Genomic DNA, 22,977 nt, shown 5'->3' with positions numbered 1-22,977 from the left:
ACAGGTGCCAGACGAGGCTGGCAAACGGCTGTGATCAGATGGTGCTTTTTACGTGCCAGCGGCACGGAAGCCAGTGCCGGGTACAAAAAGAAAATGACTCTCCCCGGACACAACAGAGTACAATAATAATGTTTTAAAAGAAAACAACTATATCAGCAAATGATAAAGAACATGAAGACAATTAGAATATATCACAATTTAATAAATCAAAACAGTCTGTCTAGAAATGTCTTTCTTTGCTCTATGTTTGTTGTCAATTGGTTAATGCCAATTTTAAGAAAGTCCTGAGAGAAAAACTGGATCAACGGAATAATGAAAATCTCTGTGTCATTCGTCCATTTTTAGTTAAAAGAGCTTCTTGGATGTCTTCATAACTTGGCAGTTTATTCAAAGAGCCATAGGCTGCTATTGCTGGTCTGCTGGTGAGCATTCGGGAAGCTGCACGTTGGATATCTTGAGCAGTGATTTTGCCTGGAAAATATTATGGGAAGTTGTCAAAGGATTATAACACACACAAATATTCTCATTATCATCATCAACAATTTTTTTTACTTGTTTCAGTCATTTGACTGCGGCCATGCTGGAGCACTGCCTTTAGTCGAGCAAATCAACCCCAGGACTTATTCTTTGTAAGCCCAGTACTTATTCTATCGGTCTCTTTTGCCGAACCGCTAAGTGACGGGGACATAAACACACCAGCATCGGTTGTCAAGCAATGCTAGAGGGACAAACACAGACACACACACACATATACATATATATACATATATACGACAGGCTTCTTTCAGTTTCCGTCTACCAAATCCACTCACAAGGCATTGGTCGGCCTGGGGCTATAGCAGAAGACACTTGCCCAAGATGCCACGCAGTGGGACTGAACCCGGAACCATGTGGTTGGTTAGCAAGCTACTTACCACACAGCCACTCCTGCGCCTGTTTTTCTATTTTATTTATTTTATTACTGTTGTTCCTAGGTTTGATGAATATTGTTGATGTAATGTCCTACAGCGAAATGTCCTTCTTGTCACCAAGCTTTACTTGTTCACATATATACTGTTCAGTTTGACTTTTGCATAACAGATTACACAACAGGTGGAAATTTTTTATAGCAGGCACAAACAATGGCACTTCCACCTAAATGGTGACGCAGTTTGACATGTAGACATGAAATGCATGGGATCATCATCATTGTTTAACATCCGCTTTCCATGCTAGCCTCTGGACGATTTGACTGAGGGCTGGCGAACCAGATGGCTGCACCAGGCTCCACTCTTGATTTGGCAGAGTTTCTACAGCTGGATGCCCTTCCTAACGCCAACCACTCCGAGAGTGTAGTGGGTGCTTTTATGTGCCAGTCCGGCGGTACTGGCAATGACCTCGCTTGAATCTTTTACACATGCCACCAGCACAGGTGCCAGAAAGGCGATGCTGGTAACTATCACGCTCGTATGGTGTCTTTTACGTGCTACCGGCACGGAGGCCAGATAGCCGCTCTGGCAACAATCATGCTTGGATGGTGCTCTTAACACCCTACTAGCACAGGGCTTGAGTGCCAGTAAGGTGATGCTGGTAACAATCACACTTGAATGGTGGCTTTTAAGTGCCACTGGCACGGTAGCTGGTTAGCCGCTCTGTCAATGATCACACTCGTATGGTGCTCTTTGCACCCCGCTAGCATGGTAGGTTGTTATTTAGAGCATAACCTGACATCATCATCATCATCGTTTAGCGTCCGCTTTCCATGCTAGCATGGGTTGGACGGTGATACTAGGGTCTGGGAAGCCAGGGGCTGCACCAGGCTCCAGTCTGATCTGGCAGTGTTTCCACGGCTGGATGCCCTTCCTAACGCCAATCACTCCATGAGTGAAGTGGGTGCTTTTTACGTGCCAGACGAGGCTGGCAAACAGCCACGGTTGGATGGTGCTTTTTACGTGCCACCGGCACGGAGGCCAGGCAAGGCTGGCAAACGACCACGATCGGATGGTGCTTTTTACTTGCCACCGGCACACTTGTTAAAAATTCACATTTCTAAAATAACTATGAAGCTGTCAAAATTCAGTGTATTCTCAACACAATGTCATCCAACTTAACACAACATTTACTTACTGATTTCATCGTAAAAATACTGAGGTGGTTTGCGGTGGTCGTTTGCTAAAACTTGACGTGCTACATCTTCAAAGACAACAGGACGAGCTTCCAAATTCATCATCAACATGGACTGGAGTTGAGTCTTGGCTCTATTTAATTCCTCCTAGAAAATATACAAGAATTGCAAATTGAGATATGAAACAGAACACTAAAAGTGTTTTTAATATATAAACTTCATAGTTACTACCATAACAACAATGTACAACCAGGGTCATAGTGGCTACTGTCTGGAGATATGAAATAGCACACCAGTTACCCCAACCATGAACTACAATAAAAGTCCACAAATTTGTGGAGAAGGATTGATTAAATTGACATCAGTACATGACTGACAGTTTATTAAAATATCTGTAGTTTAATAGAATCATCATCTTCGTTTAACATCTGCTTTCCATGCTAGCATGGGTTGGACGATTTGACTGAGGGCTGGTGAATCAGATGGCTGCACCAGGCTCCACTCTTGATTTGGCAGAGTTTCTACAGCTGGATGCCCTTCCTAACGCCAACTACTCCGAGAGTGTAGTGGATGCTTTTATGTGCCAGTCTGGCAGTACTGGCAATGACCTCGCTTGAATCTTTTACACACGCCACCGGCACAGGTGCCAGTAGGGCGATGCTGGTAACAATCACGCTCGTATGGTGTCTTTTACGTGCCACTGGCACAGAGGCAATGATCACGCTCGGATGGTGCTCTTAATACCCTACTAGCACGGGGCTCGAGTGCCAGTAAAGTGACGCTGGTAACGATCACACTCGAATGGTGCCTTTTAAGTGCCACTGGCATGGTAGCCGGTTAGCTGCTCTGTCAATGATCACACTTGTATGGTGGTCTTTGCACCCCGCTAGCACGGTAGGTTGTTATTTAGAGCATAACCTGACATCATCATCGTTTAGCGTCCGCTTTCCATGCTGGCATGGGTTGGACAGTTCAACTGGGGTCTGGGAAACAAGAAGGCTGCGCCAGGCCCAGTCTGATCTGGCAGTGTTTCTACAGCTGGATGCCCTTTCTAATGCCAACCACTCCATGAGTGTAGTGGGTGCTTTTTACGTGCCAGACGAGGCTGGCAAACAACCACGGTTGGATGGTGCTTTTTACGTGCCACCGGCACGGAGGCCAGGCAAGGCTGGCAAACGACCACGATCGGATGGTGCTTTTTACTTGCCACCGGCACACTTGTTAAAAATTCACATTTCTAAAATAACTATGAAGCTGTCAAAATTCAGTGTATTCTCAACACAATGTCATCCAACTTAACACAACATTTACTTACTGATTTCATCGTAAAAATACTGAGGTGGTTTGCGGTGGTCGTTTGCTAAAACTTGACGTGCTACATCTTCAAAGACAACAGGACGAGCTTCCAAATTCATCATCAACATGGACTGGAGTTGAGTCTTGGCTCTATTTAATTCCTCCTAGAAAATATACAAGAATTGCAAATTGAGATATGAAACAGAACACTAAAAGTGTTTTTAATATATAAACTTCATAGTTACTACCATAACAACAATGTACAACCAGGGTCATAGTGGCTACTGTCTGGAGATATGAAATAGCACACCAGTTACCCCAACCATGAACTACAATAAAAGTCCACAAATTTGTGGAGAAGGATTGATTAAATTGACATCAGTACATGACTGACAGTTTATTAAAATATCTGTAGTTTAATAGAATCATCATCTTCGTTTAACATCTGCTTTCCATGCTAGCATGGGTTGGATGATTTTGACTGAAGGCTGGTGAATCAGATGGCTGCACCAGGCTCCAATCTTGATCTGGCAGAGTTTCTACAGCTGGATGCCCTTCCTAACACCAACAACTCAGAGAGTGTAGTGGGTGCTTTTAAAGTGCCACCGGCACAAGGGCCAGTCTGGCGGTACTAGCAATGACGTCGCTCGAATCTTTTTACACATGCCACCGGCACAGGTGCCAGTAAGGTGACACTGGTAACGATCAGACTCGAATGGTGCACTTTTATGTGCCACCGGCACAGAAGCCAGTTAGCTGCTCTGGCAACGATCACGCTCAGATGGTGCTCTTGGCACCCTACTAGCATGGGCACAAGTGCCATGAAAATAATTATGTGGGTCAGAAAAAATATGGTTAGGAATGAAATAAGAGATGGAGATATAAAAAAAATTTTTCTCACCTCACTTACTGAACCAGCAGTTAGAACCATTTCTCGAAGAATGACTTCAACAACATGGCGCAGCTGGAAAAAGAGAGATAAAATATCTAATGTCATAATACCACTAAGTCTAAATGACAACATAATAGATATAGCAAGGTCTAAATGATACACAGTACCAATAATGGAGATATGTAAATGGAAAAATGAGGAAATGTGTGCAGAGTATCAGACAACTGGAGAGTGGAATCAAGAAGGAATGTATATGGCAGAAGACTCCATAGCAGTTTGATAGCTTTTGTTATCTATGCTACAAGCAGTTGGACAAGATGGTAACAAGGTTTTTCTCTCCCAGAGTAAAGAGAAGCTTGTTTGATGCATGTGTATGAAATCATCATCCTCATTATCATCATTGTTTAATGTCCGCTTTCCATACTAGCATGGGTTGGACGATTTTGACTGAGGGCTGGTGAACCAGATGGCTGCACCAGGCTTCACTCTTGATCTGGCAGAGTTTCTACAGCTGGATGCCCTTCCTAACATTAACCTCTCCGAGAGTGTAGTGGGTGATTTTTACATGCCACCGGAAGAGGGCCAGTAAGGTGACACTGGTAACGATCACACTCGAATGGTGTCTTCTATGTGCCAATGGCACAGAAGCCGGTTAGCCGCTCTGTCAATGATCACACTCGTATGGTGCTGTGATGCTGAATGCAGAGAATTTGCAAAAACTAGAGAGAAATGAAGTGAGTGTGTTATCCTGTGTGTGCAATGTTAGTATGCAAAAATAAGCGAGAAAAAAGATGTGGTATGCAAGAGAGAACACTGTTGGCATGGCTATGTGATTTACATAAAAATATGTAAGTTATATAAAGAAGTGCTGAGCACCGAAACAGAAGGAATCTATGGAAAAAAGGAGTCCTAGGAAGACATGAGATGAAGTGGTGGAGACTGTAATCTCAAAGGTCCTGGAAAGTAAACAATAAGTGCTAATAAATTCAGTGGCTTTCATCATCATCATCATCATTGTTTAACGTCTGTTTTCCATGCTAGCATGGATTGGACAGTTCGACCAGGGTCTGGGAAGCCAGGAGGCTGCACCAGGCTCCAGTCTAATCTGGCAGTGTTTCTACAGCTTGATGCCCTTCCTAACATCAACCACTCCGTGAGTGTAGTGGGTGCTTTTTACGTGCCACCAGCACAGGTGCCAGGGGAGGCTAGCAATGGCCACGATCGGTTGGTGCTTTTTACGTGCCACCACTTTGTTGTTTACAATGCACAAGGAACAATGGTATGTAAATACCTTACTTGGAAAGTTAAGTTAATTTTTTGGCTCAAAAAGCAAAAAGCAAGGCCATGTAGGGGGACATGGAGTTATGTACAGGGTGGTGTTCATGCCATTTCTGGTCAAGAGAGACTTTGAACCAAGCGGTCGTCGGCATCTTCACTATCTTGTCTGGCAGCTTATTCCACGGATCCGCAACCCAGACGGAGAAAGCCCCTCTCCTTCGATTGAGATGAAATCGTCGCAGATAGAGCTTTTCAAAGTGACCCCGCAGCCGACGCTCTGGAGCAGGAGTGAAGAACAGCTCTTTCGAGAGGTTACACTTTCTGCTTATGATGTTGTGAGCGAGAATGAGATCACCACGGCGGCGGTGTTTTTCTAGAGAATAAAGGTCGAGTGTCTTCAGCCTTTCTTCATAAGACAAATGCTTGAAGAGGCTGTAGTAAATCTACAAGTACTGTCTAACCCAAGCTAGCATAAAAATGAGGGTGTAGGAACAATAATGAAAATGTAAAAATGAAAAAAAATTAAGGTAGCAGAAAATACATTTGATACAATGTTAACGAACTTCTACAAATGCTCAGTTTTATATTTATTTATAAAACAAAAGTGTTATATAAATTGCACTGAATTTTTACAAAGAAAGTATTTATATAATTTACTTACTTGTGATGGATGTGCACTGGCATGAATACAAAAGAGACCAGTGTCATCGTAAGCATGGTTGTAGGCTGTAGCATTGAACATCCAATGATGTCTGTTGAACAAAGAATCAAAGATAAACAGATTAATATGCAGAACATTTACTTCTGTGGATCTTTTTGGTTTGAACGGCAGTTTTTTCTAGCGGTGTCATATGAAATTGTCACCCATAATTATGATCCTAGTATTGATCTATTGCATTTAAATCTATTTTAGGGTTAGGGTTGGTTAGGGTTAAGGTTAGGGATGGGGGGAAGGGTATCTTTTTTTCTTCACAAATGTAAATAAACCCAATCTGTTTCTTAAACGAGGGACATATTCATATGGCACAGAATGTTTTCACCTCAATAGACGTCATTGATTGGTTGAAATTGAAGAAAAAAAACAACAACAAATATCTTACAAACTATAGAATTTTCTCAATAAAGCCAAGAGAAAAAGATGTTTTATAAACACATTCTACCAGTATACGAAGTTTAAAATTTTTTAGTTACCTAGAAATTATGTTAAAAACTGCCGTTCAAACTGAAAAGATCCACTTCTGTTGGACTATTTTCAGAAATACTTTCAATATTTATAAAAGTAACAGTAATGACTTTTGTTTTTAATTAGCACAGTTCAGGTTGATAAATTATAGATGAGAAAATGCATATTAGCTGCAAATAGTGCCTGACTAATATGCTCTGAACCTGTCAATGTGAGCTTTGAATTTCATCCTTTTGACATTGATAAAATAAGTACCAGTAATATACTAGTGTTAACTGCATACCTGTCCACTTTCAAAATATTAGTCTTGAATATAAATCAAAACTGAAAATAAATCATTAATCATCATCATTATCATCGTTTAACGTCCGTTTTCCATACTGGCATGGGTTGGATGGTTTGACTGAGGTTTGGAGAGCCAGTGGCTGCACCAGGCTCCAATCTGATCTGGCAATGTTTCTAGCATGGGTTGGACGATTCGACTGAGGGCTGGCGAACTAGATGGCTGCACCAGGCTTCAGTCTTGATCTGGCAGAGATTCTACAGCTGGATGCCCTTCCTGACGCCAACCACTCTGAGAGTGTAGTGGGTGCTTCTACGTGCCACCAGCACGAAGACCAGACAGGTGGTACTGGCAACAACCTTGCTCGAATGTTTTTACCCATGCCACCGGCACAGGTGCCAGTAAGGCAACGCTGGTATCATCATCATCATCATCATCGTTTAGCGTCCGCTTTCCATGCTAGCATGGGTTGGACGGTTCTACTGGGGTCTGTGAAGCCAGAAGGCTTCATCAGGCCCAGTCTGATCTGGCAGTGTTTCTACGGCTGGATGCCCTTCCTAACGCCAACCACTCCGTGAGTGTAGTGGGTGCTTTTTACGTGCCACCGGCACGTAAAAAAACCCCAATAAATCATTATTTTAAACAGAAATCCCTAGTGATATTTATTCAAACTCTCGTCATTCTCACAGTCAGAAATGCACTGAATTGGTAACTAGCCCACTTGAAGCCTGTAACTAGTGACGCTATGGCTCCAAAAATATAACAAAAGAAAAAAATCTATTTTAATGTAGTTATTTTGGGTTACAATTGCACTGAATAATATATTGAAGATCTAAATTGATTCAGATAATTGAAATTTCACCATCAGGCAATACTTATAGTTACATTATCATTATCATTTATTGTAGATAGTATCCAGAATCAATGCAAGGCACCTAGTTTAGAATTTCTTTCTATTTTAGAAGAATTAATTTTTTTTAGCAAAATATGACATTGAGATAGTAATATTTTCTGCATCCAAGTGTCCCTTTATAACCATTCAACTAAATTGTCAACTGGGTACACTTAGGTGATAAAACCAATATACCTTGTGTAGGAGAACACATTGGTTACAGCTGTCTAACCAATCTTGGCTGCTGCCAGCCTCCCCTGGCACCTGTGTTGGTGGCACGTAAAAAGCACCCACTACACTCATGGAGTGGTTGGTGTTAGGAAGGGCATCCAGCTGTAGAAACTCTGCCAGATCAGACTGGGCCTGGTGCAGCCTCCTGGCTTCCCAGATCCCTGGCTGAACTATCCAACCCGTACTAGCACGGAAAACGGACGTTAAACAATGATGATGATGTGTTGTTTGGCAGTAACTGTATGTGTGTGTGTGTATAATATTTAGGCAGGTGTGTAGTGTGTTTGGCAATCAATAAATCCCAAAGACAAAATCAGCAATACTTACTTATTCAGAACATTGAGGTAGAGTCGTGTGTACATGCCTTTTCCAGGGCCACCAGCTGAGAATGAACCGCCACCTCCCATCAGCATGTTCAACACACAGAAAGCAATGAAGTCATCGTCTTTGTGAGAACAGCTTTCAAGACCCAGGACAAAATGAGCCAATTCTGGCATAGGTGTGGGTCCTAAACTGACATTAGACAAGTCTTTCTCAACCTGAAACAACAAAATAAGACATTTCAATATCACCTAAGTCAGCTCTTTCACTGAAACGAATAGCAGGCTTTAATACCAAATTCACTTATTTCACTGATATAAAAGTTGTATTTCATAAATGAATTGCAGCAACAAGAGAAAAGTATTTATAACAGGGGCATTATTCTTCATTTTAAATTTAATGAAACTTTTTCAATGTTATTCTTCTCTACTCTAGGCATAAGGCCCCAAATCTTTGGGGATGGGGTCAGTCAATTAGATTGCCCCCAGTACGCAACTAGTACTTAATTTATCGACCCTGAAAAGATGAAAGGCAAAGTTGACCTCAGTGGAATTTGAACTCTGAATGTAAAGCCAGATGAAATACCGCTAAGCATTTCGCCCAGCGTGCTAACATTTCTGCCAGCTCGCCACCTTATTTTTTCAATGAACTTACTAAAATAATGATTTAGTTTCTGGATATTGCTACTTATAGAGAGACAGAACTTATAGTAGCTACACCCTTAATATTGCTACAGTATTTATGTTTATAATTTTCACTTCAAATACTGTTGATATGTATTTATTTAATTTCTCCAAATTAGTTTAACATAAAATGAAAAAAAGAAGTACCTTAACAATGTTTTCACTAAAAAAAAAAAAACGTTCTTTAATAAAAATTCAAAATAGAAGCATTCCGCTAGAGGCTTTCTAAAAATGGTAAAACTAGTAATCATTAACAGTACAACTTGAATGCTTGGTAGCTTATAAAATGTTTTAATGCATTAAGGAAAGCATCTCCAATGAATGTCAGATGGTCACTCATGTTGGCTAGATACAAAAAAAAATATGGTCAATACTACATTTAAGGACCATTACAAATCACTGTCGGTAAGATCAGTGGAGCTGCAGACAAATTATTTTCCAGCTTCATCCCATCAAAACTGACTTTCATCCATCCAAAATTGACAAAATAAGTACTGGTGCTGATGTATCCAACTACACGTGACACCAAAATGTAGAGTCTCATGTTTATGCCAGAAATCCTTATTATTAATGTGAGAGTGGTGGATTGGCAGAACCATTAGAGCATAAAGCAAAATGCTTTTTGGTAATTGTTTCCATTTTCTAAATACATTCTGAGTTCAACTTTGCCTTTCATCCTTCCAGGGTTAATAAAATAAAGTATCTGTCAAGTACTGATGTAAATATAATCAACTGCTTCTTGTCTCTCAAATTTCTGGCCTCGTGTCTATGTAAAAAATAGCAGGTACTTGTCTCTTGTTCAACTCTGTCTACAATTTGGAAGGACACATTGGTTATCCTGGATATTATATGTACAAAAAAGAAGGCAGTGAGCTGGCAGACAAAATATCTATTTCTTTACTACCTACAAGGGGCTAAACACAGAGGGGACAAACAAGGACAGACAAACGGATTAAGTCGATTATATTGACTTCAGTGCATAACTGGTACTTAATTTATCGACCCCGAAAGGATGAAAGGCAAAGTCGACCTCGGAGGAATTTGAACTCAGAACATAACGGCAGACGAAATACAGCTATGCATTTTGCCCGGCGTGCTAACGTTTCTGCCAGCTCGCCACAGAAGCATTACCATGCTGGGCAAAATGCTTCATGGCATTTTTTTTGGTTATTTATGTTCTGAGTTCAAATGCCACCAAGGTCAACTTCCCCTTTCATCCTATAAGTACCAGTCAAGTACTGGAGTCCATGTAATTGACTAGCACCCCCACCTCACATAAAATCGTTGGCTTTGTACCAAAATTAGAAAGTATTATATGTATAAAAAATAACAAAAAAAAAACTGTGGAATACATCTGATCAAAAGGTTTGCTCAAGCTGAGCTGACCTGGGGTTAAACAGTAATCTTAATAGTGGTATAGCTTTTACAGTAACTATTACAGAAATGAGATTTCTAAGCTGTAGAAATGTGAGATTTACCTTGACAAGGCCTCCAGTGTACTGTGCTATAGATTTGTCTGCACCATTGGTGGGTTTAATTAAAGACATGTCTTCACTCCAGGAAGGAGTAACATTGAGGAAATATTCTTCTGCTAAAGCTACCAGAGCCTCGTGGTCCATACCAACACCAGCCAGTACCATGCGGTCAGGTGAATGATGATTGTGGAGATATGTGTAGAGTAATTCTTTGTTAATGATGGAAACATTTTCGCTTGGACAAATCTTGGGCAGACCTAAAGTATTATTTTGAAAAGCAGCCTAAAAATAGATAAACAAATCTCCAAAAATAAGAAGGTTTAAGAAAACATAAGAAAGTTTAAGAAAAAAATAGTTTAACCCTTTCGTCACCAACCCGGCTGAAACCGGCTCTGGCCCTCTAGTATAAATGTCTTGTTTTCATAAGTTTTGAATTCAAATCTTCCACCAAATCTAAGTCACAATTTATGTTCCTAACACTAGCTCAATGTTAACGATTTCTATTTTACTAAATTCTTTGTTATATTTAAAATAATTGGAAGAAACACAGAGCATCTCAAAATAAATACAGTAACAAAAGGGTTAAGAGAAAATAAGTAAGTTTAAGAGAAAATAAGTAAGTTTAAGAAATATACAAATATATAATTTCTGATGATGAGATTCATGCATTCTAAGACAAGACCTGTAAGGATTATGTCAAACAATTCATGAATCGGTATAGGATACTTGAACACTTCCTGCAATTTTGAGTAAATAAATTTCTTTTAATTCAATCAACCACAACAAAAAGTATCAGTTCAACATTGTCTGAGTGTGGTAAACTGAAGAGAAAACAACTTATTATTCAAAACAGACATCCAAATGAATACTGAATGTCGAAAAGGTTTTTCTTTTCCTACTAGCTTTAGAATAATGCTGGCATGGGTTGGACGATTTGACTGAGGACTGGCGAGCCAGAAGGCTGCACCAGGCACCAGTCTGATCTGGCAAAGGTTTTGCCAAATCAGACTGGTTTTAGCCATTTATAAGTAGTCATCTTTCCCTTTGCTTGGCGAGGATGTAATCAATTTGACTAGTGTGTCTACCAGATCAGTAGGTGACTAGGTGACTGGCAGGTTTCCAGAAGTTACTATTGCAAACCATAAGATTATTTGCATTGCAGAACTCCAGCAGCCTGGTTCCCTCCTCATTGTGGGAACCAAAACCTTAGCCTCCATGTATGCCATGGAAGACCCCTGCATGTTGTCCAACATGCCCATTGAAATCACCAGCTACAAAGAGAAGGTCTCTGTCATTCGTCGACAAGGTTGTCATAAAATCGGTCTTTCTGTCCATCAGGTAGCCCTGGCTGAGGGGCATAGGCCGAGATAATGGTTGCTAACTGTGGACGCCCCCAGACGATAAGTAGGCTAGTCCAATACGTATAAATAGTGGACGTGATAGCTAGTTGTGGAAGCGCTGCGTAGTGTGAGCCAGAGCTGTCAGCAGACTAGACGTTGAGTTCTGTTGAGTCGAGTTGTTGGAAGTAAGAGTTTGGTAGTTGAGTAGAGGTACGTTATTGGTGAAGGCATGCCATCCGAACGTGCGATATAAAAGTGGTGACGAGGTTTCAAATAGTACCGAAATGGAAGAGTTACTGAAAGCAGTTGTGAAAAACAACAAGAGCAGCAACTACAGATGTTAACAGAATTGTTACTGCAGTCGAGAAATACGACAGAATCATCTTCAACAGACTCTGACACGGACTGTGACACATTCACCTTATTACATAGTGTATTCAGTGGTAGATCCCACAGGTCGAATTCTTCCATTAAATTTGTCCCGAACAGATTCATTGTATTCTTAGATACCATTAGTTTACTTTTTTGCGTTATGTTTTGCAAAACAGCAATGCTGCTGGTGTCAGGGAATAACATGATAATAGTGAGATAGAACTGAAAATTTTAGAGTTTTCGGTCAGTCAATCTGGGATAAAAAGTGACAATGTGACAAAATTAAATAAATGAATGAATAGGTGACGATAATAAATGTGTGTGAAAGAGGGTGAATTGGATTGAGTGAAGGGAACTTAAGTTTGTTTTTAAAACATAATAGCATGGAAGACGAAACTATGTTTACATAGGTAATGAAATAGATAGAATAATGAAAAGAACCAAGAAGGGGATTATGATTTGTGCAGGAAGAGAGGTGTTATATTTCTTTTCTGAACATCTTCTGGATTTGTATTCTTTTGGCAGGGTTGTAAGAGATTATGATTGTTTAAGTAATGATGAGAAAATATAAATCAATGCTTGTTATATTATAGCAAGCTACACTTACAGAATGGATATATTCCATTAACAGTGGTTCTGGTTCTGGTTTCATATTTAAAGCTTCAAGTTCAAAGTTGATCATACACCTAACATCTTCCAACTGAAAAAAAAAGAAAGTTTCCCAAAGAGAGTGATAATTATAATTTATCAACAACATTGGTACAAATAATTAGCAGGGAATAAACAATATATAGAACAGAAAAAACAACAATTCCACAGAAAACACTGGTCCACAACACAATTTACCTCCTGATGCTCAACCATATATATATTAGGTAAGTTCTGTAGTTCCACTGCACATATACAGATATACTGATACATAAATATTTTGTGTAGTTACATTGTCCACATAGATATACTGTGTGGTTACACTGCCCTTCTATAAATATACTGTGTTAATGCTCCCTTTCAGCATGGTAAAAGTATCACAAGATCCTACTTTATTCCTTCTCTTTAGAAATCAATAATTAAAAACTATTGTAGTAGCTATGCAATATTTTTATGACAGTTTATTTCAACCAACATTTTAAAAATTTAATCTTTTTACTTATTTTTCTATGAATAGTCCCACAATACTATTTCAACCACCATCACCATCACTACCAATCTACATTTTACTTTTTTCTTTAACACCCAGGATATTTCAACTTTTCTCAATGAACTCCAAATTCCTGACAATCCATTTTTTTCTATTCTTTCCTTGGGTTTTGTTTTGCTAGTTTGGGGTCAGTTTTCAAATGACATTTTTTCCCCAAATATTTTCAATAGTTTAAAAGTTAATAACACATGCACAGACACTAAAATTATGAAGACTTCTGTTAGATTAATCAAAAGTTATTATCTCAAGTGACAATATTAAACTAATTGCCAATTTTAAAATGTTAGTGTATAGGTGCAGGAGTGGCTGTGTGGTAAGTAGCTTGTTTACCAACCACATGGTTCCGGGTTCAGTCCCACTGCGTGGCACCTTGGGCAAGTCTCTTCTACTATAGCCTCGGGCCGACCAAAGCCTTGTGAGTGGATTTGGTAGACGGAAACTGAAAGAAGCCCGTCGTATATATGTATATATGCGTGTGTGTGTTTGTGTGTCTGTGTTTGTCCCCCTAGCATTGCTTGACAACCGATGCTGGTGTGTTTATGTCCCCGTCACTTAACGGTTCGGCAAAAGAGACCGATAGAATAAGTACTGGGCTTACAAAAAGAATAAGTCCCGGGGTCGAGTTGCTCAATTAAAGGCGGTGCTCCAGCATAGCCACAGTCAAATGACTGAAACAAGTAAAAGAGTAAAAGAGTATTATGGACAAATGATAGCTGAGACGATATGAATAAAGACAAACCTCGTCCTGAGTAAGTCTTGGTTTTAAAACCACTTCTGACAGAATGTCAATAACAGATGGAAGACTGGCAGTTTTAGCCGACATGGCATAGATCAGTGTGTCTCTGAAATAACAAGTTTGAGGCATATAAATATATAAAGTTCTACTTTTCATGCTATCTTCATGTGTGTATGTGTGAGTGTATGTGAGTGCATGTGATGAGTATATGATGAGCATATTTGTGTGTGTGTGTAGAAATAACAGCTAGGACGTTAAAGGATGATGATGATGATGATATATATACACACACACACACACACACAGTGCTTGAGGAGACCTATTGAGTCAAGTACATCAACATAAAAAATCAAATGGAAATTGTAGTTGTGATACCTGTGCCAGTGGCACGTAAAAAGCCCCAACCAATCGTGGCTGTTTGCCAGCCTCTTCTGGCCCCTGTGCCGGTGGCACGTAAAAAGTACCCACTACACTCACGGAGTGATTGGCATTAGGAAGGGCATCCAGCTGTAGAAACACTGCCAGATCAGACTGGAGTCTGGTGCAGCCTCCTGGCTTCCCAGACCCCAGTCGAACCATCCAACCCATGCTAGCATGGAAAACGGACGTTAAACGATGATGATGATGATGATATCCTTCAAATTCTACTATCATAAAAAAAAGATAAACTGAAAACTATAGTCCTTGATACACTATCATCTTTATCTCATCACAGGCAGTGATTTACAACTCAAAGCCGACTCCTTAAGATGCCTCTCACAACACACAACAATATGGTGCATTTTTTCTAAAAACTGGAACATACATATCCCAGTTTTTAGAATAACTACATCATTGCTGAATAAAGAAAATGAATGGGATAAAGAGAGTCTGCCGAATGTTGACCCAACAGAGGGACCAGCTATCCGAGTTGATAAAGAATAGCCTGGGCAAAGTTTAGGGAGCTCTTACCTCTGCTGGTGACTAAAGGCAGACTGTATGATGCATGTGTACGAACAGCTATGCTACATGGCAGTGAAACATGGGCCGTGACTGCTGAGGACATGCGTAAGCTCGTGAGGAACGAAGCCAGTATGCTCCGATGGATGTGTAATGTCAGTGTACTTACTCGACAGAGCGTTAGTACCTTGAGAGAAATGTTGTACCTAAGAAGCATCAGTTGTTGTGTGCAAGAGAGACGATTGCGCTGGTATGGCCATGTGGCGAGAATGGATGAAGATAGGTGTGTGAGAAAGTGCCAATCCCTAGCAGTTGAGGGAACCCGTGGAAGAGGTAGACCCAGGAAAACCTGGGACGAAGTGGTGAAGCACGACCTTCGGACGTTAGGTCTCACCATGGAAATGAATAGAGACCGAGACCTATGGAAGTATGCTGTGCGTGAGAAGACCCGGCAAGACTAGTGAAGCCATAATCCGTGGCCCCTACCTGGGACGTAGTCAGTCCACCTGTGCATACCTTCCTTCTTGTGACACTTGTGAAGACCTGTTGAGGCAAGTGAGAATCGAATCGAATCAAATCAAATCAAATCGAACCAAATCAAAATAGATGAACATCAATGGAATTTGTATCCTTGTGGTACCAGTGCCGGTGGCACATAAGAAAACCATCCGAACGTGATCGTAGCCAGTACCGCAAAGACTGGCCTCCGTGCTGAGGGCACGTAACAAACACCATCCGAGCGTGGCCGTCCGCCAGCCCCGTCTGGCACCTGTGTCGGTGGCACATAAAAAACACCATCCGAGCGTGGCCGTCTGCCAGCCTCGTCTGGCACCTGTGTCGGTGGCACATAAAATCACCCACTACACTCTCGGAGTGGTTGGCGTTAGGAAGGGCATCCAGCTGTAGAAACACTGCCAGATCTGACTGGCCTGGTGCAGCCTTCGGGCTTGCCAGACCCCAGTTGAACCGTCCAACCCATGCTAGCATGGAAAGCGGACGTTAAACGATGATGATGATGATGATGATTATTTGAAGAAAAAAAAAAGATGTGACAGTCATGGATGAAAGGCTTTTGATCATAGATCTGTTTGATTGAGATATATCTGGAGCAGTCTTTCAAAGATGATTATTTTTGAAAACCACATAGTGGTGCACAATCATAATCATCATCATCATCATCGTTTAATGTCCGCTTTCCATGCTAGCATGGGTTGGACGATTTTGACTGAGGGCTGGCAAACCAGATGGCTGCACCAGGCTCCAATCTTGATCTGGCAGAGTTTCTACAGCTGGATGCCCTTCTTAATGCCAACCACTCTGAGAGTGTAGTGGGTGCTTTTTACGCGCCACCGGCACGGGGTCCAGTCAGGCGGTACTGACAATGACCTTGCTCCTATCTTTTTACATATGCCACTGGCACAGGTGCCAGTAAGGCGATGTTGGTAACGATCATGCTCGAATGGTGCCCTTTTACGTGCCACCGGCACAGAAGCCAGTTGGCTGCTCTGGCAACTATCACGCTCGGATAGTGCTCTTGGCACCCTAACCTTAAGGAATAGTGTGATAAACTTAATAAACATTAGAGATTTGTGAACTTGTGAAAACAGGCAACTTAGCAATGAGAATACCTCTATATGATCACCTGATTTGCTAAAAATAGCAGTCAGATTTTATCTCAGATTACACCATAGCGTCTTAACCTGCAGGATTAATGTTCTGGAAACATTATGCTTTAAAAAAGACAGGATGATCAGAGCGTTAATGTTCAGTCAGACAAATCAGGACTGACCCGGGTCCCAATAACAATAACTGGCTGCTAGCAACTCACCTGGAACCTTGACAATCACTGATTCCACCATGTTTCTCAAGTTCCTGCAGAATATCGTCTCGGTTTTTGAATTTGGCAGTTGACTAAAAGTAAACAAAATCACAATAGTTTGAGCACAACTTGATGAAAAATATATCAAAACTGGTTGATAGGATTAAATAGAATTATTACTATAATCATCGAAACTAGAATTTAAATTGTTTTTTTTTTACATTAGTATACAGAAGCTGGATCAGCTTCACTGACTCAATGGAGGGGAGCACAATTTTCTATATTTCAAAATAAAGGATTTAGCACAGTGATTTTCAACCTCTTTTAATAATAATGAAATTATTGTATACAGTGCTCAGGTGCACCACAACTTGTCAAAGGTGCATATAAAGCATATGCAGTAATGTACAAATGTCTGGAAAGCGAACAATGTATGAGTCAGATACATGCTTGCGTGTGTATGGAGGGGAGAAAATCAGGTGTAGTGTTGGCGAATCTCAGGAAGCATGGAAGTTTTGAAGGATGCAGTGCTCCGATAACTAACAACTGATGCCGGTAGTTTGTTCCATACTTCAGCAACTCTTGTCATGAAAAAATGTTTCTGAAAGTCATGGGAGCTGTGCTGTTTTCTGACTTTGTAAACATGTCCACAGGTGTTTGACAGGTGGAGTTTAAAAAGGTGCTCGGGGTTATTGTTTGTAAGATGGTTAATAATGTTATGGGTGTCTGCCAAGTCAGCTGCCAGATGTCAGAGTTTCAATGTGTCCATGCGTCGGAGTTTTGATACACAGTATACTGAATAAGGCACTGTAATGTCATGGTGCACCATAGCATCTCTACTCTTCCTCCACTGCCATCAGTGTTACACTTCTCTCGGTCATCATAGTACTTTCTCTCACCCCATAAATGCAACCTTCTGGAATCCTATCCCCAGCTACATACTGACCAACAGATGCTCTAACAGAACACTAGCTAAATCAATCTCACTAGTCTTGCAAAAGTGACAGTCATTGTTATTCTGTCTCTGAACAACTTGCCAAAGCAAAAAGCAATTTATATTACTTAATTGTTTAGCTGTTAATATGTACTGGAATCAGATAATGTTACTGATAAAAATCAAAATCAATTCAATGACTGGCATCCATGCTAGCGGGGTGCAAAGAGCACCATATGAGTGTGATCGTTGACAGAGCGGCTAACCGGCTTCTGTGCCAGTGGCACATAAAAGGGCACCATTCGAGTGTGATCGTTACCAGCGTCGCCTTACTGGCACTTGTGCCTGTGCTAGTAGGGTGCCAAGAGTACCATCCGAGCGTGATCGTTGCCAGAGCAGCCAACTGGCTTCTGTACCCGTGGCACGTAAAAGGGCATCATTCGAGCGTGATCATTACCAATGTCACTTCACTGACACTTGTGCCGGTGGCATGTGTAAAAAGATTCGAGCGAGGTCATTGCCAGTACAGCCTGACTGGCCCCATGCCGGTGGCACGTAAAAAGCACCCACTACACTCTCGGAGTGGTTGGCATTGGGAAGGGCATCCAGCTGTAGAAATTCTGCCAGATCAAGATTGGAGCCTGGTGCAGCCATCTGGTTTGCCAGCCCTCAGTCAAATCGTCCAACCCATGCTAGCATGGAAAGTGGACGTTAAACGATGATGATGATGATGATGATGATAAAATGTTGTATAAAACAGACGATATTATAAAGAGATTAAAATGGAATTGCTTAGTTTTAAGATATACATTTACAAAAACGAACCAGATTTGGTTTACAGAAATACATAGAAATGGAAATATAAATAAAGTACTGGAAAATAACAAACCATAAAAGCCATCTTCTCAGTAAAATGTGAGATGCCACTTGGGTAAGCCACTTCATATCGAGAGCCAGAGTTTATAACCACTGTAGAACAAAAAGAACACTTAATAACACTACAATGATACAGGGCTTTATACAATGAAGATCTTGATTGTGTACTATTGAAGTAATAAGGCTCCTATGGCAGAGTATTGTATGATATTCCGCCAACTGAAAACTAGCAACAAGAGAGCCATTACATTATTACTTAGTCTGCTAGAAACAGCAGCCAAATATGTCTTATGTCATGTCCTATTGTATTAAGAAAAGGGAGGACATACTGGACAATGTAGTCTGCATAAATCATAGCACGAATGTCATTGATCATGGGCCAGCTCAGTCAAAGACAACTTGGAGCTGGACAATAATAACAACTGGTTATAAACACACCAGGGAATAATATATTTGCAAAGTTAAGAGAACATGTTTTTTGAATTTAAAAAAAAATGGGAGAGAATGAAATAGATTAAGGTCTGAATGAAATTTGATAATACTCACCACCAACTGTACAAAACTGACCAAATTTATCTTGAGATGCTACTCGCAGTCCATTGTTCAGAACTGAAACTTTAGTCTCTTGCTTTTCACCTGATACCCTAGCATATTTCCCATCAGGAACATGAGGCACAGGGGACGATAATGGTATTGTTAAGATATCCTGGCATTTGTTTGACTGGGAAGAAAATGCCCTAAAAATTGAAAAAAAAAAACCACCAAAAACTTATAAGTGGAAACATTTTTACATGTATTGTATCAAAATTTCAAATCTTTTTCATTTGAAAATGAGGCACAATGGCTGTGAGGAGGAATTGCTTGACTAAGGAACACATGATCAGGATTCAATTGCTACCACTGTTACTGGTGCAGCCTTGGTCAAACCTGCCAACCCATACCAATATGGACAATGGATGTTAAATGATATCTTTTGTCAACATTTTGACAAAATTGTGGAGGGTACCTGTGGAAGGGGTAGACCCAGGAAGACATGGGACGAAGTGGTGAGAAAGGATTTTTGGATGCTGGGCCTCACTAAGGAAATGACAAGGGATCAGGAGATGGAGTGATTTGCTGTACTTGATAAGCTAGGTAAAAATCGCTGTCTTGCACATGTACAGGCTTGTCCTTGCAAGTGCTGGTACCACTTAAAAAGCACCTGTACTGGTGCTTTGCTAATGCCTCCATGCTGGTACTGCATAAATGCACCTGTGGTGGTGGCACCTGAAATACACCCAGCACACTCTGTGAAGTGGTTGGCATTAGGAAGAGTATCCGGTCATAGAAACCATGCCACAACTGTCCAGACAGTTGGAATCTGGACAGCTCCCTGCTAGCCAGCCTCCATATCAGACTGTCTAACCCTTGCCAGCATGGAAAGCAGATGTTAAATGATGATGATGATGATGGATGACTGGCATCCATGTTAAGAGTACCATACGAGAGAGATCGTTGCCAGAGCAACAAGCTGGCACTGTGCTGATGGCACATAAAAAGCACCATTCGAGTGTGATCGTTACCTGCGTTGCCTTACTAGCACTTGTGCTGGTGGCATGTGAAAAACATTTGAGTGAGGTCGTTGCCAGCGCCAGTGGACTGGCTCCTGTGCCGGTGGCACGTAAAAGCACCCACTACACTCTCGGAGTGGTTGGCATTAGGGAGGGCATCCAGCTATAGAAACTCTGCCAGATCAGATTGGAGTCTGGTGCAGCCATCTGGTTCGTCAGACCTCAGTCAAATCGTCCAACCCATACTAGCATGGTAAGCGGATGTTAAACGACGACGACGATGATGATGATATATATATACACATACACACCCCTTTTACTTGTTTCAGCCATTAGACTGTGGCCATGCTGGAGTACCACATTGAAGAATTTTAGTTGATGAATCAACCCAGTACTTTTTTTTTTTGTCTCTTGCCAACCCGCTAAGTTACAGGAATGTAAACACACCAACACTGGTAGTCAAGTGGTGGTGAAGGACAAACACAAATATACACACATAAATATTATTATTATTATTATTATCTGTCTGTCTTCCTGCCTCCATGCATGTACACACACACACATATATATAAATAAAATTTCAGAGACTAGCTTTTGAGCCAACTGTACATAATACTATAAGTAGATTAATACATAAATGGGAAAAAATAATATTGATTTATAGTCATTATTTATTTACAAGATGGTACCAAACTAGTTTTGGTAAAGCAGTTTCTATTTTGGCTATCGCACACTTCTCTGTAGAATTATCACACTTTAATTACTACATTTTTTTACCTAAAAATTGTTAGTAATGTCTGTAAAAGATTATTGTAATAGTATGTTACCTATCAACTATTTTCTATTTACATTTCTCGTATTCCGTAAATGACCTTGGGAAAAGCATGCAGAGCACAACTTCACACCTCTCGGTCATAAACCTCGTTGGAGAACCATTATAGTTATTAATTAATGATGGGAGATTAAACGACCAGTTTTATATGTAATTAAAAATTAACAAAATAAATATTGTAAATTAAATGAAAAAAAAGGGTCAAACTAAAGGGTCTGACCCAGTCATAAACACCTATACACTTTTTTTGTTTTTTTTTTGTTTTTATGACCCTTTAGTTTGACCAAAAATTGTAAACGAGTTGTATTTTTTAATTACAGATCGAATTGTGTCAATATAACTATATACAACTGAGACGGTTGACATCTCTCACTCGCAGTCTTTTTCATATTTCAGAAGCAACGAAATACAAGTAGCAGCTGTAATTAACGAAAAATAGTAAACAGACGTAACCAAAACCTTGTCTTCGGTGAATGACATTGCTAATGATAATAATAATAAAAAAACAAGTGTGATAGCCTCAAAGCGATCGCCCTATCTGCTAGAAATAGCAGCCAGATGGTTTTAAAATTATGTCTTATAAAGGATGGGATAGTTCCGGCTGGATTATCTTTAATCACAGTCAAGGCTAAACTCGTTAAGTTTCAACAACACCAGCGGGAGTCTCTGAAATCGTACGAACAGCTAGAGATAGCAGCTAACACTCCTCTCAAATCATTTACCCTCACCGTCTTAAATCATAAAGACTATTTTGAACGATGTACTCCGAGGGGTACACAGAGACGAGATGGTCATGACTGGTAAAAAAGAAGAGACATGTATAAATGTATATACCTATATGTAAAGTTACGAAGAGAAAAAAATAGGCTGATCTCACCTAAAAAGTGATCTGGAAGGAGGAAATTTGGTGGCCAACAAATAAGCATGCTTAGCAGCCATGATCGAGACTGCCGTAAATCGAGTCGTGTCCTTGTCCGCTTTCGCTATCGTTAATTAAGACGGAACTGTTAAATAGTGAAACTTTAAGTTTTATAAGAATTTTAGAATAAATTTATGCTTTAAATAAAGCTCATTTTTGATAAAAAAACGTTTTGTGTATGAGATAATTATATTTTTAGATTATTATGCTACAGCTGTAAATGTACGATAACAAGAATGAGAACATATCCACTTGATCACTCAACCTGCTAGAAATAGCAGCTAAATCACCTTCGAAAGACATGATGTCGTTTAAAAGAACGAAGACTTTGGAAAAGATGGAAAGTGTAGTCTAGAATAAAGATAGGGTCAGTCATTGTTAGAATGTCTTTGATCGAAAGACTTCTCTTAGGTTTAAACAATCACTGTAACAGCTGTTATGTTACAAACCTTACCCGTGGGGGGGGGGTGCCCTTGGAAAAATCTAAGGGTCACAAATATTCAGTTTTGAAATGGATTATTTGAATAAAATTCATTCGCCTTTTTTTAAAATTTTAATAACAACAACAACAACAACAACAATAATAATGATGTTTTCTTCAATTAACTCCTAAGAATTGATAAAAATATTGCAGACAGTACAGGTCACTACAGTGTCCTACTTGTTGTCCATGCTTAGAAATGACCAGTTCATTCTGACTAAACTCCCTATTCTCCCCCCCCCCCACAACCACCTTTCAACAAATTTACTTGCAGATAGCACTTCATTTTCTATGCTCACTTTCCTTTCTAAGTAAAACTTGATGGTGGGGGATTGGCCAAAGA

At 40.3% G+C, this 22,977-nt stretch overlaps 1 protein-coding gene across 1 annotated transcript; it reads right to left on the bottom strand.

Annotated features, from left to right (window-relative positions):
- Window positions 1-181: 181 nt before the first annotated feature.
- On the bottom strand, window positions 182-22,268 carry LOC115232573 (mitochondrial-processing peptidase subunit alpha). The gene is made up of 12 exons (XM_029802537.2): window positions 22,112-22,268; window positions 19,399-19,589; window positions 18,866-18,945; window positions 17,052-17,134; window positions 14,288-14,390; window positions 12,958-13,050; window positions 10,642-10,920; window positions 8,487-8,698; window positions 6,232-6,322; window positions 4,302-4,364; window positions 3,420-3,564; window positions 182-471 (listed from the first exon to the last, which is right to left on the bottom strand). Exons 1-12 carry the CDS (start codon window positions 22,171-22,173, stop codon window positions 302-304), a joined length of 1,572 nt encoding a protein of 523 aa, XP_029658397.1. The 5' UTR covers window positions 22,174-22,268; the 3' UTR covers window positions 182-301.
- Between the last annotated feature and the right edge of the window lie 709 nt (window positions 22,269-22,977).

The sequence above is a fragment of the Octopus sinensis genome, linkage group LG2 (genome assembly GCF_006345805.1).
Source record: "Octopus sinensis linkage group LG2, ASM634580v1, whole genome shotgun sequence".
NCBI classification, from domain to species: Eukaryota; Metazoa; Mollusca; class Cephalopoda; order Octopoda; family Octopodidae; genus Octopus; species Octopus sinensis.
The sequence above is the reverse complement of the archived record's forward strand: the minus strand, read 5'-3'. Positions and strand labels throughout refer to the sequence as shown.

What these genes read in the sequence shown, in the direction of transcription:
- LOC115232573 (XM_029802537.2), bottom strand. Translation starts at nt 22,173, where the DNA reads ATGGCTGCTAAGCATGCTTATTTGTTGGCCACCAAATTTCCTCCTTCC. An exon ending in CCTTCCAGATCACTTTTTAG is followed by an intron (nt 19,590 to 22,111) that starts GTGAGATCAGCC and finishes TTCAATTTTTAG; the next exon opens with GGCATTTTCTTCCCAGTCAA. An exon ending in CTGAGAAGATGGCTTTTATG is followed by an intron (nt 17,135 to 18,865) that starts GTTTGTTATTTT and finishes GTTTACTTTTAG; the next exon opens with TCAACTGCCAAATTCAAAAA.